This window comes from Mandrillus leucophaeus, unplaced genomic scaffold (genome assembly GCF_000951045.1).
Source record: "Mandrillus leucophaeus isolate KB7577 unplaced genomic scaffold, Mleu.le_1.0 Scaffold431, whole genome shotgun sequence".
NCBI classification, from domain to species: Eukaryota; Metazoa; Chordata; class Mammalia; order Primates; family Cercopithecidae; genus Mandrillus; species Mandrillus leucophaeus.
The window spans coordinates 2,189,658-2,203,810 of NW_012104599.1; the positions used below are offsets into that span (position 1 = coordinate 2,189,658).

The 14,153-nt window shown below is 45.1% G+C and overlaps 1 protein-coding gene across 1 annotated transcript in view; it reads right to left on the minus strand.

The window, feature by feature from the left end:
- Positions 1-14,153, minus strand: part of ETV6 (ets variant 6) — a 260,618-nt gene extending 246,465 nt beyond the window's left edge. The window contains exon 1 of the mRNA XM_011993649.1: positions 13,948-14,153. Within this exon, the coding sequence (XP_011849039.1) occupies positions 13,948-13,980 (33 nt within the window). The 5' untranslated portion in view covers positions 13,981-14,153. The remainder of the gene's footprint in view (positions 1-13,947) is intronic.

Here is a 14,153-nt window from a genome sequence, read left to right on the forward strand (position 1 = left end):
ATACACAAAACCTACCAACATATAAACACCACAGGCAAACTGTCTCAAATGTACAATATGTACACATTACCTTTTCAGACCAGACCAGGGAGATGCTTTTAGAAACAGCTTGTTAACAGCCCCTCACATTGCTGTTTAACAATCCGTTTATAGCCCATCACAAAGCCAAGCCTCCAAGGAGATACATTTTACATCTATGTTAGGTTTCTTCGCCACAACAAGGCTGGATTCTGTGTCATCTTTTCCTCTATATGCCAGAAAACAGATGATGCCATAATTTCTGCAACTTATCATCCCATGAGCATGCAATACATGTGGCAAATATGCAAACAGATCACAAGCACAAACCCTGGAATAAATGCAGGACGGTGCCCAAGAAAGCACAAGCCACTCCAGATAGGCCCGACTAAAGCTAAAAATAGCCCATAAAGGCATTGTGTCAGCTACCCTCTCACTGTCCTCCCTAGAGCATGCTAATTCTAACCTCCAGTGTTGGTGCTTAAGTCTGAGCCTTTGGTAGCTGTACCTAGGAACCCTTCCCTAACCCAGGAAGCTACTTTCTAGGTGTTGGAGTATGGAGAAATCGTTCCATGTACTTCAATTATTAGTCCATTCATGCACACAAATGCAGATAAAAGATTGAACCTGAAATCGTGCATTTTCTCCCAAAGCCTGACATTTGTGCCCTGGGGCACTAGGACCAGCTGAGAGATGTCCCTTTTGGCAAATGGTGTCACAGAAACCTCTCAAGCGCTAAGCATGCTCAACTGCCCAAGAACCACCCGGCCATCAGGACTAACTCTTGCCTTACGCTGGCCAGTGTGCAGCAAGAAGTTTCCCAAAGAAGCACAATCTGGTCCCCACAGACCCCACTTGAGGTCCCAAAAGATTAAAGGGAGTGCACTCTCATAATATGAGACCCTAAGAAGAATCACAGACACCAATTTGGGGACCAGGGCTGTGAAGAAAATTCTTTCCAATGATCTATTTGGCATTTAGTCTGACAGAAATATGTGCATAAAGGAAGGGTAACTGGGTTTTCCCAAACCAACCTCTGCAAGTCATCCAAAAATGTACCCAAATAAGAACTAGGCTGTGTTGTGAACTCACATTCACCTATAACCTACATATAAGCCAACCAAGAGGCGGGAAGACTATATTCTCATCCATCCACACCTCCTCCATGGCGAACCTTCAAAGACCGCAGCTGAAATGAAAATGTACACGACCAACTTTCCCTTAAATCAGACTGTTGAACATGACGGCTAACAACAAACGCACACACAGACATTCCCCCTAGTTCAGAGAAGCTCCATTTGGCCATTTTACCAAGTTTTTCAAGACAGAGAAATTCTCAGAACTGGCTAATGTTAGTGACTTGTGTCACTGGGCCCACCTCTTCCCTCTTTGCTGGAATAACAAGGCCTTTCAGTGGGACCTGCTGGCTCCCCTACCTTTCTTCCTTCTTGCATTCTTAAGGTTTTTTTTCCACTCTGGGGCCTTATCCCACATCTCTCCCAGTGGGGCAAACTGTCTCGCATCCAAAAGGTAAGTAAACATACTGCTGTCCATGTCAGTGGCTGCTTGTTCATTTTCTAAGGGTAGGTGGCTTCAAAAAGATAAAGTGTTGGGAAGGGTGGGAACATGCAAGACAGGTGTACTACCAGGTGCCCTAGTTGAGATGTCACCTAACACCTAGGTCCCTTTGCTCATTGCCCTGCCCGTCTCGGCGAAACTTGAAGATACTCTTACAGCACGCCGCACAAGATTAGAGGATCATCACTCCAGCCTTCCTGCGCTCGCCAACATTCCCCCTGGATTCCATTGTGTTCCGAAGCCACATCTGACCTACAGCTGACTTTTGCCTGCAGAGAAGCACACCCTCACCTCCTCACTCACAGCCCTGCCAGACACAAGCAGCCTCGGAGATGCAAAGAGGCAGAACACAAAATTCAGAAAGGGAGTCTTTGTTTCTTCGGTTCTCTGAGGGAAAACACTCTTACCTCACCAACTGGTATGCTCTCTCCTTCCACCTCACCCTAAAGTATTAGCGTCAGCAGACGAAGGGAAGGACTAAATGGCACAAAGTCAAAGGAGCTGGCTGCTGTCCAGGGGACTGGAGGTGTAGTCAGCCAAATCAGGTCATTCAGGTCTCAAAGTCGGGGAGAACAGGAGACTTACTCAGCCTGAGGAATCTGTGTTACCCAGACTTTATCCCCAAAACAACAACTCTCCCACCGGCTTCACCCTGCTTTGAACAAAGACCAGATTAAAAGGTGCAAAGTGAGAGTGTCCTGCTGTCCCCAGCCATCGCTGGCCATGAGTGGCAGTCAAGACCTATTAGTCAGGAATGGGTCTCAAAACTGCAAAGCACCAGTCAAGTGAACTTATGACACGGATCTTCAAAATCTCCCAGATCTCAAGTCAAAACGAGGACAAAATGGCCGGGCACAGTGGTTCATGCCTATAATCCTAGCACTTTGGGAGGCTGAGGTGGGAGGATCGCTTGAGCCCAGGAGTTCAAGAGCAACCTGGGCAACAAAGCAAGACATTGTCTCCACAAAAATTTTTTTTAAAAAGTACCCAGGTCAGCCAGGCTTGGTGGCTCACGCCTGTAATCCCAGCACTTTGGGAGGCTGAAGCGGGCGGATCACAAGGTCAGGAGATCAAGATCATCCCGGCTAGCATGGTGAAACCCTGTCTCTACTAAAAATACAAAAAATTAGCCGGGTGTGGTGGCGGGCGCCTGTAGTCCCAGTTGCTGGGGAGGCTGAGGCAGGAGAATGGCTTGAACCCGGGAAGCGGAGCTTGCAGTGAGCCAAGATCGCATCACTGCACTCCAGCCTGGGCGACAGAGCAAGACTCCGTCTCAAAAAAAAAAAAAAAAAATGTAGCCAGGCGAGGTGGTGCACCTGCAGTCCTAGCTACTTCAGAGGCTGAGGCAGCACGATCACTTGAGCCCAGGAGTTTGCGATTACTGTGAGCTATGATCATGCCACTGTACTTCATTCAGCATGAGTGACAGAGCAAGACCTTAAAGAAAAGCGGATACAGCAATTACAAAATGCACCACGGATCCAATCCTTCAGATATGCCATTTTTCCAAAACCTGTGACAGGGACTTGGGTTACGAGTACCCAAACAGGCCCAAAGAAAAAGAACTCAGCTCTGTCCCTTTGGGTGCCTGGCCTGTGATCCCAGGTCAATACATGAAAATAATTAATTAGTGAAACCACAGAGGCGAGCCAAGAGACACTACAATGAGGCTTACTCTAGCAGGAGTCTGATTTGATGGCCAAGGGCAGTTTGGGAAAGACAAATGGTCTAGAAATAACAACCAATAATAAATTTGAGAGAAGTTCCCTAGTCCAAGTTCTTTAAAGCAGTTAACAAAAGAGCTTAGCAAATTCCCGCCATCTCCCCCATCTCCCTTTTTTTTATTTATTATTATTATTTTTTGAGACAGAGTCTCACTCTGTTGCCCAGGCTGGAGTGCAGTGGCACAGCCTCAGCTGACTGCAATCTCCACCTTCCAGGTTCAAGATATTCTCCCGCCTCAGCCTCCCGAATAGCTGGGATTACAGGTAGGCTAATTCTTTGTATTTTTAGTAAAGACAGGGTTTCACCATGTTGGCCAGGCTGGTCTTGAACTCCTGACCTCAGGTGATTCACTTGCCTCGGCCTCCCAAAGTGCTGGGATTACAGGTGTGAGCCACTGCACCCCATCTCATCTCCCTTTTTATGAAGTCTCCATAATAGTTTCTCCTGTATACCCTAGTGCAGATCTACCTGTCCACATATTAGTCACTAGGCTTGAGACCATACTCATTCTAAATTATCTCTTGACTTTGATTTTTTTGTTGATATATAATAGCTGTACATATTTTGGGGGTACACGTGACATTTTTATATCTGTGCAGATGTGTAATGATCAGATCAGGGTAGCTGGCATATCCACTGCCTCAAACATTTTTCTTTTGTGTTAGGAACATTACAATTCTTCTCTTCTAGATAGTTTGAAATACACAATAAATTATTGTTAACTCTAATTTCCCTACTGTACTAATGAATAAATACTATACCGTATTCCTTCTAGCTAGCTGTGTTTTTGTGCCCCTTCGCCAACTTCTCTTCATCCCTTGACCTTGATTCTTCAGCAGAGACCCCGGCATTCTTCCGGGCCACATCTGCAGTGAGGTGGGCAGATCTGGGCCCTCCCTCTTCCTTCCTCACCTCATAGCAGTGCCAGAACTTCCACTGCCACAACCTAGATTCACACTTTCACAACCTAGATTCACACTTTCACTAGGGAAACAAGAGAAAGTGCTGGGGGAATGGTTAACTTCAGAGACAGGCTGTTCTCTGGGGTTCGATTTTTTAAATTACGAGCCTTATTTCTATCTGTAGCTCACTTTTTCCAGGAAATGCTTTAGCATGTCACCTTCGGCTGTGGCATTCTCACGTATAGGGGACGTAAGTGAAGCAGGATTACTGACCTCATCAAAGAGATAAGTCCTGAGAAAGATAAAGTTACACGGCCTGTCATAACCCAAGGGAGAGGGGACAGGGCAGCTGAGAAGAAAATCACAAACTTCCACTTGTGGTGTCCAGGAGGACATCAGAGGAGCAGTTTCTCTCCAAACCTAAACTCTTGCTTCAAGAGTATGAAGTAGCCCACACTTATTTCGTGGGGGTAGGAGGGAGAGGTAGGTAACATTTTCTCCACGATTCCTCAAAAAAGGGTCATTTGCCAGTGTATAGTTCATCTTCTCATTTGCTATGTACATACAAAGAATGACTTAGGATCCAACTTAGGTCCACAGCAAGAAGAATACAACTGCTGAAAAGACACTTCGGTGCCCTCACATCTGCTAGAGAGGAAGGTTTCCCCATGCTCCAAAGTAACAAATTTGGCCTTTTCAAACTCTTCTGTATAATTTAACTTCCACGAAGGGCCATCTACTCCCCGCTCTTGAAAGTGAACATTCACCAGCCCACAGCAAACAGTGTCTGTTCTGTGGTCAGACAGACATGGAACTGCCTGTTAAACAAAAGCAGACTAGAGAATTGATGCTCTCTTTCAAGTCTCACCCCAGTCACAAATAATAAGCAACTGTATGAAGGAGCCGATCCCTGAATAGGTTCAAATACTTGAGCGCTGAGTAATAATGCTAGTTAGACTCACTGTACAGTACTTCCAGACTTAGGTTTTTTTCCTTTTCTTTCATCTCTGGAAACTTACTCAGAACCATATTAGCTATTCCTTCAAAATTCTGCTGTAAGATGCAAAAGGCATTTGCTATTATCATATAATTGCACTTGGCTCATCTCTCCTATTGTTGAGGCTTGTATTCAATTAAAGTTAAAAGAAGAGCTTTTTTGAGCACTGACTGAGTGACCCCAGCCCTGTGAACAACTCAATGGGATAGTGACAAGAGCACTGTGCAGGGAGTCAGCTGACTCGGGAGGCCTAGATTTTAGTTTAGATGGCACCACCAACCAGCCACAGGAGCATGAGCAAGGCCATTAACATCCCTGGCTGGGGGCTGGGGACGGCGGCTCACGCCTGTAATCCCAGCACTTTCGGAGGCTGAGGCGGGAGGATCAATTGAGGTCAGGAGCTTGAGTCCACCCTGGCCAACATGGTGAAACCTCATCTCAACTAAAAATACAACAATTAGCCAGGTGAGTGGTGCACACCTGTAATCCCAGCCACTTGGGAGGCTGAGGCACCAGAATCGCTTGAACCCGGGAGACAGAGGTTGCACTGAGTTGAGATCTCGGCATCGCACTCTAGCCTGGGTGACAGAGCGAGACTCTGTCTCAGAAACAAAAACAGAAACCATCCCCTGGCCTCTGTATTCTCAACTGTATAATGTGGGCACAGAACCAGAAAATCTCTAGCCTCTTCCAGATCCACGTGTTATGGAGGATGTACAAATGAGGAGGAGCACTAACTTTTTAGCAGTTTAAAGCACTACATTAGGTAATGTACCTATCCCAACAACCCTAAGAGACACACATTTTTATTACCACTTCAGATGAGCTAACAGGTTCATGATTAAGTAACTTGAACAAGTTCAAGTTCAGGAACCAGGAGTCATGGGTCTGTCTACTCCACTGTCTATGCTCTTCCCCTGGAGCATCCACAGCACGGCAGTGAGGTAGAGCCCTTTTCTGAGCACCTTACAACCCCCTTACGGGAAGTCAACTTGACAGGTAAGAACCAAAGAACATAAGACAGAACAAAATGCAAGTCAAAATCGAAAGACGTGGTGATTGGATCTACACTGTGGCAACACGAACACCACTGAGCACACTCACCAACGGCACCCAGCAGGGCAACACGTCCTTTCTGGGTCATTCAGGAAATGAAGTCGTTTTCCGTACATCTGACTCCCACATACAAAGGAAAAATACCCCCAGGAGGCCATCAGGCCTCAAGCCTGCAAGATGCATTGGCTACCTCTTTTGTGTCTTCATGAGGGAGTACTTTTCATAAATCAGTCATCCACATAACTGAAGCTTAGCCTTTTAAAACTTAACATTATTCTTATGCCAACCATTTTTGTTAGAAATCTTTCCAAAATACATTGCATTCTTTCTTCACTTCTCAAATCTCATAACATGAACTCCGGCTTTCACTTGGAAGTCACAATGATGAACACTAATATCAAGTCATGTGAATCTGCAAAAGCAAGCTATGCTTTCTGAATTCTTGCCTGCTTTTTCTCATTTTTCCTCTGCTATGGTCTTAGAGGAACATGGGCCTAGGACGGAACGCTGATTCTGACTCTGGCTTGATCAGTTAGGAATGTGATCTCAAGCAAGCTCTTTAAAGGCCCCAAGACTCAGTTTCCTCATTTGTTTCATGAGAAACGTGGATAATGCTGAGCCCCCTCATATTACCTCCACAACACATCTCTCTCTCTCTGTTTCTCTCCCTACATCTGCTCTGAAGACTCTCTTCCTTAGAGTTGTTCAAAATCAGAAATGTATAAAGTCAGATGGCAAAAATGCTCTCTTTGTTCCAGGAAATTAGAACAGGTGAGTCGGGTCAGGCCATCGAGACAGGAGTCAAAAAAAGATGATTCCTTTTGTTATAGGGGAAAAAATCAGGGAATATCTGAAATAGATTCCTGGAAATCACATAATATTAAAGATGTACATGAGAGATGGTTTAAGAAAAATAAAAAATTGTGATTATGGATTGTGTGAAAAGCTTTAAAAGGAAAAAAAAAAAAAAGTTGTGTAAGGAGAAGCAACTGACCAGGAAGTAAAAAGCAGGCAAAGAAGGTGTCTAGCCTAAGGCCAGGCAGGATGAGGACACAATCTCTCAGATTTCCACTTCATGAAGGAGTCATTAAGCACTGGAGGAAGTAAGAGAAAAACAGAGACGGAAAAGAAAGGCCTCTGAGAAAAACACAAAAGGCCCAAAATGAAACCCATCAAAAGACAAAATCTCACCAGAGGACATTAGAGACGGGTGTAAATATGGAAAAGCTAGACATTTATTCCACAGTGGGTGGTGGCTTGGTGTGACCATCTGGTTGTCCCCACTACTTGTGTAATGGCTAGGAAGATCCATCTTCAGAAGAGACCGGGAAGCAGAGGAAATTCAGAACCTCTGCAAGCACTTCTGCCAGCTCTATTCCTGCCTCTCATCTCAGCTTACGTAACGATCCACCAGCCACCCGTCACTTCAAGTTTCCTACTTTTCTTCGCAAAGATGGCTGCACTTTGGAATACCCTCACAGAAAATACTTTGGAATGAGAGTCCCACGATACAGATTCTGGCCTTAGCTTTGCCACTTACAGCCTGGGAGATCTTAGGCCAATACATCACTTAACCTCTCTGGGCTTCAGTTTCCTCATTTGTAGAATGGAGAGAAAACCTGCATCCCTGAGAGAGCTGCGAAGAGTAAACGAGATAATGTACACAAAACAGCACAAGGACCAGCATGCAGCAGTATTCAATAAATGATGCCAGTGATGATGATGGAGGAGGAAGAGGAAGAGGAGGAGGAAGAGGAAGAAGTAAAAGGGGAAGAAAGTGTTTTGTAATAAATCACTATATAGCTGTAAGCTACAACGGCCACTAAAACAGCAGACGAACACTTTTAATTACACAGAATTTATAAAATTTCAGAAATGCAAGCATTCTAGTTTCCTGTAAGGGAAATCCATAGGGCTAAGTGAGCAGTTATGCTCATCTGAGAGTCCACACTTACGGGGTAAAATGCCTTCCCTAATCAAGCCTCTCGCCCGCACTCTGGGAACTCCAGATCATTTAGACATCAACCAGGCTGAATTATATATTTTCACTATCTAAGAAGAGAAGGTTATCAAATTAACAGAGCAAATAAAATGTGTGGTAATATTTCGACACCAAAGGAACAGTTCCAAGCACATGGTAGCACTGGTTTCTACCCAATGAATAATGTGGAACACGAGTCACTTTTGCCTATTCATTGGAGCTTTCCCTGAGATGCCTCAGTAAGCAACACTTTATTAGTTTGGTTCCTGTATGTTCGGAAAATCAATAAAAATGTGTTTGTTTTTTAATAGGCTATAATTCTAACTTTTCACTAATTTAGTCTAGTCTTTCTGTCCCCAAATACTAGGTTTGGCAGTGAACAGTCTTTAAGCTGGGCCCCTTCTGGCGTGGGAACCCTGAGTAAATGCACACTCATTCTATTCAACAAATACACACGGAGACTGGTTCCCAACACACATCTAACAACAAATATGGCAGAGGTGGACTCTTGCCTGAAAACAAGCTCCAGAGTTGTCTCTAAAGTAGTATTCACATAGAAAAAAAAAAAAATGTCATTTCTATCTCGCACACGCTACGGGGCTTCATCCGACACTGAATCACTCAGCTGGGAGATCCACACCAAAGGGCAAGTTTTAATTGGTGAAAAAAATGAAACTGCTGTGTGAGTTACTCCCAGCAACCCTGTGCCCCCACCTTGCCCCCAGCTCTTTCCTGGTGTGCACAAATACAGCTGCACTTGGAGGAGCAGAATGCGACTTAGCTCTGCCTGCCTCTGGTGCTCACATTTGGGGTACTTTTTGCCCTTGACTTACTTATCCTGAGGAGGATACTTTCCACAGCCACTTCTTTAGGGCCAGCTGCCACGTTTTTAGCTTTGGCTATTTGAAACAGGGAGCTTACTACACAGAAATTAAAGTATAAATAGGATTGGCTGACCCTTGATAAAAGACACTACGGCCCACCCAAGGATTCCTCAAAGGAGTCCTAACAGCAGATAAGGGGCCTTCAGCTCAAAACAGAACTTGCAGGCCCTTGTGCACTGTAAATATATATATATACACACACACACACACACACACACATTGCTGCAAATAGTGGTGCCAATACAAGTCCGTCAGGCCCTTCTTCCCTCATCCCCTCCCTCCTACTACTTCCTCTTCTCACACCTGACCAGACCCCAGTGGCCCATTTCTCCCCCCACATACCATCTTCCTTGGCACATACCCCCGTGCCCTCAGACCAGCTGGCTTGTGATTAAAATGGACCAAGCTAGGAAGTGCCAGAGAGAGTGAAGCCTATTGTATCGAGTTTCCTTGGCCTTTTATAGGGACACACCAGGAGCCCAGAGAAGCAGTAGCCTGAGAACCTGTAGGCCTGTGTCCTCCAAACCTGGCTCACTCCCCCATGGGTTGAAGCAAACCCCTTAGGTCTCTGGATCCCCTCTCTATAAAAAATAGGAGGTTGGCTCAGGGGATCTCTCAGGTCTCTCAATTCTGAACGTTTGAAAGTTCCCTGATTCTATTGTCAGAACCACTGGGGGGCACTTAGAAGCCTGCTAATCTGAACCTGTTAAAGCAATTCCTCAAGCCCCTTGGTTGTACCTTTTCCTCAATTTCCTTCTTTGTTAGTTTTGACATAAAAGCAGTTTTTGAGAATTTTATCAAAATAATAAAACATTAGGCTGGGCGCAGCGGCTCATACCTGTAATCTCAGCACTCTGGGAGGCTGAGGCGGGCAGATCACTTGAGGTCAGGAGTTCGAGACCAGCCTGGCCAACATGGTGAAACCCCCATCTCTACTAAAAGCACAAAAATTAGCCGGGCGTGGTGGCGGGCACCTGTAATCCCAGCTACTTGGGAGGCTGAGGCAGGAGAATTGCTTGAACTCAGGAGGTTGCAGTGAGCCAAGATCGCACCACTGAACTCCAGTCTGGCAACACAGTGCCACTCTGTCTCCAAAGAAATAATAATTATAAAACATTTTTTGTATCAAAATTCTATTAATAAGAATTTGAGGACGGACCCCCCAGGAGTGCTCTAGCCCTCTCTAAGGCTGTAGTGGGCCCTATTGAGGGCTTTCTGCAAGCAAGCCAGTGGATGAAAGTGTTACGTCACCCTGAGGTTACACGCAGACAGAAAGAGCAAAGGGGGCTGGCCTCCTCCCACCTCTCACTTCACATCAGCAAACATTACTGAAAACTATTTCTATGTCACCTGCCAAGTTAGCTACTAGGACACCAAGGTAATCATCACTAAACCCAAGGAGCCCACAGTCCAGAAGGAGAAGTCGAAAGAGTCTCCCAGTTAGTAGCAAAATTTTAAAAAGCAGATTTCCTTTTGCTATGGAAGCTGACTGATAAGGACAGCAGGGAAGGAGGGGACTAGAGACACTGTGCGACTCGTTTTTGTGTTCTGGTTAGTCCTGGCCCACTAACACACTGTGCCAAGCCTGACAAGGGACTGTGTCTGCTAGGCCACAACCACCTTCTGCGGCAACCTGGGCAAACTTAGAACTGAACAGGTGACTTGAAGGTGAAGGCTGATGATGGAAAAGACAGCCTCTTCCTTCTTCCTGTGACCAGCACAGTCAGCCATGCAATCCTCTTTAAAATAATTTGACTTTTTAGAGAGTTGATCCTTTCCTTCCATTTAAACAACACTAAATGGTCAAGAATTGAAGCATCTGAGCTTCTATGACAACAGTACCACAACCTTCAAGGGTTGTAGGACAGACGTCCCAGGAGCGCTCGAGCACTCCTGCTTTCTGCAAGTTGCGTGTAGAGAAACAATAAGGCTCAGTGAGAGTTTCGGTGCCCTCGGAGTAGTCAACTTCTCTTCTACTGTAAAAAGTGTGTGTCTGATATTAACTTCCCCGGGTGATGGGAGCAAACTTATACAGTGCAAAAGAAATAGAAAAGCCCTTATCAGGCATTCACTGTGAGCTGCCACCACATGAGCCATCTTTACAAAGGCGTCACTGATTGACCAATTCAGAAACTTTCACCTTGGAAACTCCACCCAAATCGGACACTCCTCTTTTCTAACACAGCAGGCAATGCTCAGAAATAAACAAAGTACTTCCCTCTGTGGCTGTCTCTGGTCAGGCTACTCTGTGCTGCATCTCACCAGCCGCTGAGGAACTGTCTGCCTGCTGACCCACTACTTGTTAGGAATGAAAGCAAGTGAGGACGGTTTCAGGAGTGGAGAGAAGGAGTGGGAGAAATCTCTCCATAGTGAGAGCCTTTTGTGTCACATGAGTTCGGTATATCAGGTTCATCAGCTCATCCTTGAAAACCTCTAACATTTGTTCTTCACTACACAGAAAAGCGTATTGTTTACTGGACTCTAGAAGCAAGCAACTTGCTTGTGGGTTACCAGCAAACATTTTTTATTATGCAGTCACCGTACCACATCCCAAGGACTAAATGAAACGCAGCACACATCACCAGAACATTTCAGATGACCCGGAATAATCCCAGTCCTTGATCTCTAGTGCTTATTATTGGAACATTGTGAATTAAACAAACTCCATGGAAAGATACTCTTCACATACGTTCACCTAGACACATGCAGTCTACGCAAATATATACTGGTTCCATTAAGAACAATCCAAAATAAAAGTGATTCTTTCCTTTCTGGTAAAGAACATTAAATCTATTTTAATTACATAGAAGTACACAGTAATGAAAAGAGGCACCCTAAAAGAACTGAGTTGTAAGCAATAAGGAAAAAATGATATGCAAATTATAGACACAATTTTCACGTTGCATTTAAGAAAGCGTTTTGCTTGGAATTGGTTCTGTATGTGAGTAAGGCAAGGGACTGTTGTACTCTTTTTCCGACTGGAGCACAATGAAACAAACCACTCAGTAGCAGTCTGCAGCCAGCACACCACCATAAGCCCATCAGAACGGTGGGGATGCAGTTTAGAAGAGAATCAAGAAAGGTCACAGAAAGCATTGCTTTTTGTTGTTTCGTCCTAAAGTTACTGATCTGTAATGGGCCAGATTTTCCTGATGTTGGGTTTATTGCCACTGAGCTAAATACAATTTATTGATTGAATACCCTAGTCTTAAGTTACCTCTATGTTATGAAGCATCAAATAAATCAGATTACCTATACCGCAGGATTTTCCTGAACTGGGTGTAGAATCTAATTTATACCACAAAAGAAACTGGTTTTGAAGTATTAATATCAAAGTACCCCAAGTTCTTTAGTGTGGCACGCCCCATGCCCACAGACATACTGCTACCTCCAGATATGTACAAACACAAAAGCCTAAAAGTTCCATTGGGCATTTTTGTGAGGCAAAAACAAAGAAGCCCAACACACCTTTTGATTTCACATTAGCCTCTCCTCAAACCCATGAAAATGTTTTCTGGTAAGAAACACCAAAATGTGATTCTAATTATAAAAAACCTAGTAAGCCTGTATGATGAACTACTGCGTTTCCCCTACACAGATTCTAATTGAAAGGCAGTGTTAAAACAGGAAGGGTTTTTCTAACTCCCCACAGACGAAGAAAACAGGTTACTTGTCCATTGTTGCTGTAATGTCCATTCAATGAACATACATTAAATAGGCCAAACCAAAAACAAAACTTCAGCAGCTTCAGCCTCTCACAGGGGCGGAAGGCTTTCTACCTGGGTACTGGTGGAATAGTGAAATGAATAAAGTGTACAATAAATGCAGCGATGGGAAAAATAACTGGGGTAGACGGATAAATCATCCTGCCTCCCAATGGTGGCAAACTTTACAACAACTTTTCAGAAGCAACAAACCGCAGCACCACAGTCTTTACAGATATATAGACATGCATACACACAACTACTGGGTAGCCCAGCAGTGTGTTTACAAACATCCACCGCCCTGCATTTACAATACTGCAAAACCGGCCAGAAAGCTGGGAGGGTGCTGCTCTTAGATACCCTCTCTGCACTGTCAAACACAGAAGGTCATTTTGCCTGGTTTGCTTAGTTCTTCCTCTCCCTGCATCACAGGAGTTTTCTACTTTGGGATTGCTCAACTTTCATATGGATCAGAGTAAAATAACTATTCAGCAACTTTATTCACCTTGGTTAAAAAAAAAAAAAAATTCATTGTGCAATGCCTAGGAAAAGCTGACACCAGGACTGTCTCTCCGACAGCACTTGCAATTACAATCAGACGAGGGGGAAAAAATCATGTCTGATCAGACCCAGAGAGTCCTTTAAAAAAATAAAGAAAAAGATTCTATCGCAGCTGGGACTGAAGAACTTTTTTTCTAAGAAGACCACCCGTCGGGGACAAAAGTTACATTTCAGTCACATGTTGGGTGTAGGAATAGGGAGCAGGTTTTTGGGGGTTTTTTTAAGCGCACTAATTACGGGGGTGTTTTACAGTTCTGGAGACAATCCGGGTTGCTCCTGACCAATTGTGACCGGCATTTCATTGTCAAAAAGCAAGAGGGTGGGGGCCGAGGAGCCAGCAGGGGCTCGGCGGTGGGGAGCAGCAAGGTTACGCTAAAGGGTACAGCCGCCGCCGCGAGCTGCATCTCCTTCCCTCGCGCCCCAAATAATTTACTGCGAACAGAGCAACTGCAACAGCCCGCTCTGAGGAGCCCAGCACGACTGCCCTGGCCGGTGCAGCTCAGGGTTTCCACCACGGAGAGGGAGGGGAGAAGATTTTTACCTTAATGCTACACTGAGCAGGAGTCTCAGACATGTCTCACAGCGAGAGAGATCAGGAAGTTCTCAGGTTTTTTCCACTTTCCTTTCCTCTCCCCAACCCAGAAAGGCTCCACGGCCAGCCGGACGCGGTCATTTAAGAAGTTTCTTCCAGCATCTCTCCCGGCAGCCGCCCCGGGGGTCTGGAGCGCGCGGGGCGGGGCGGGGCGG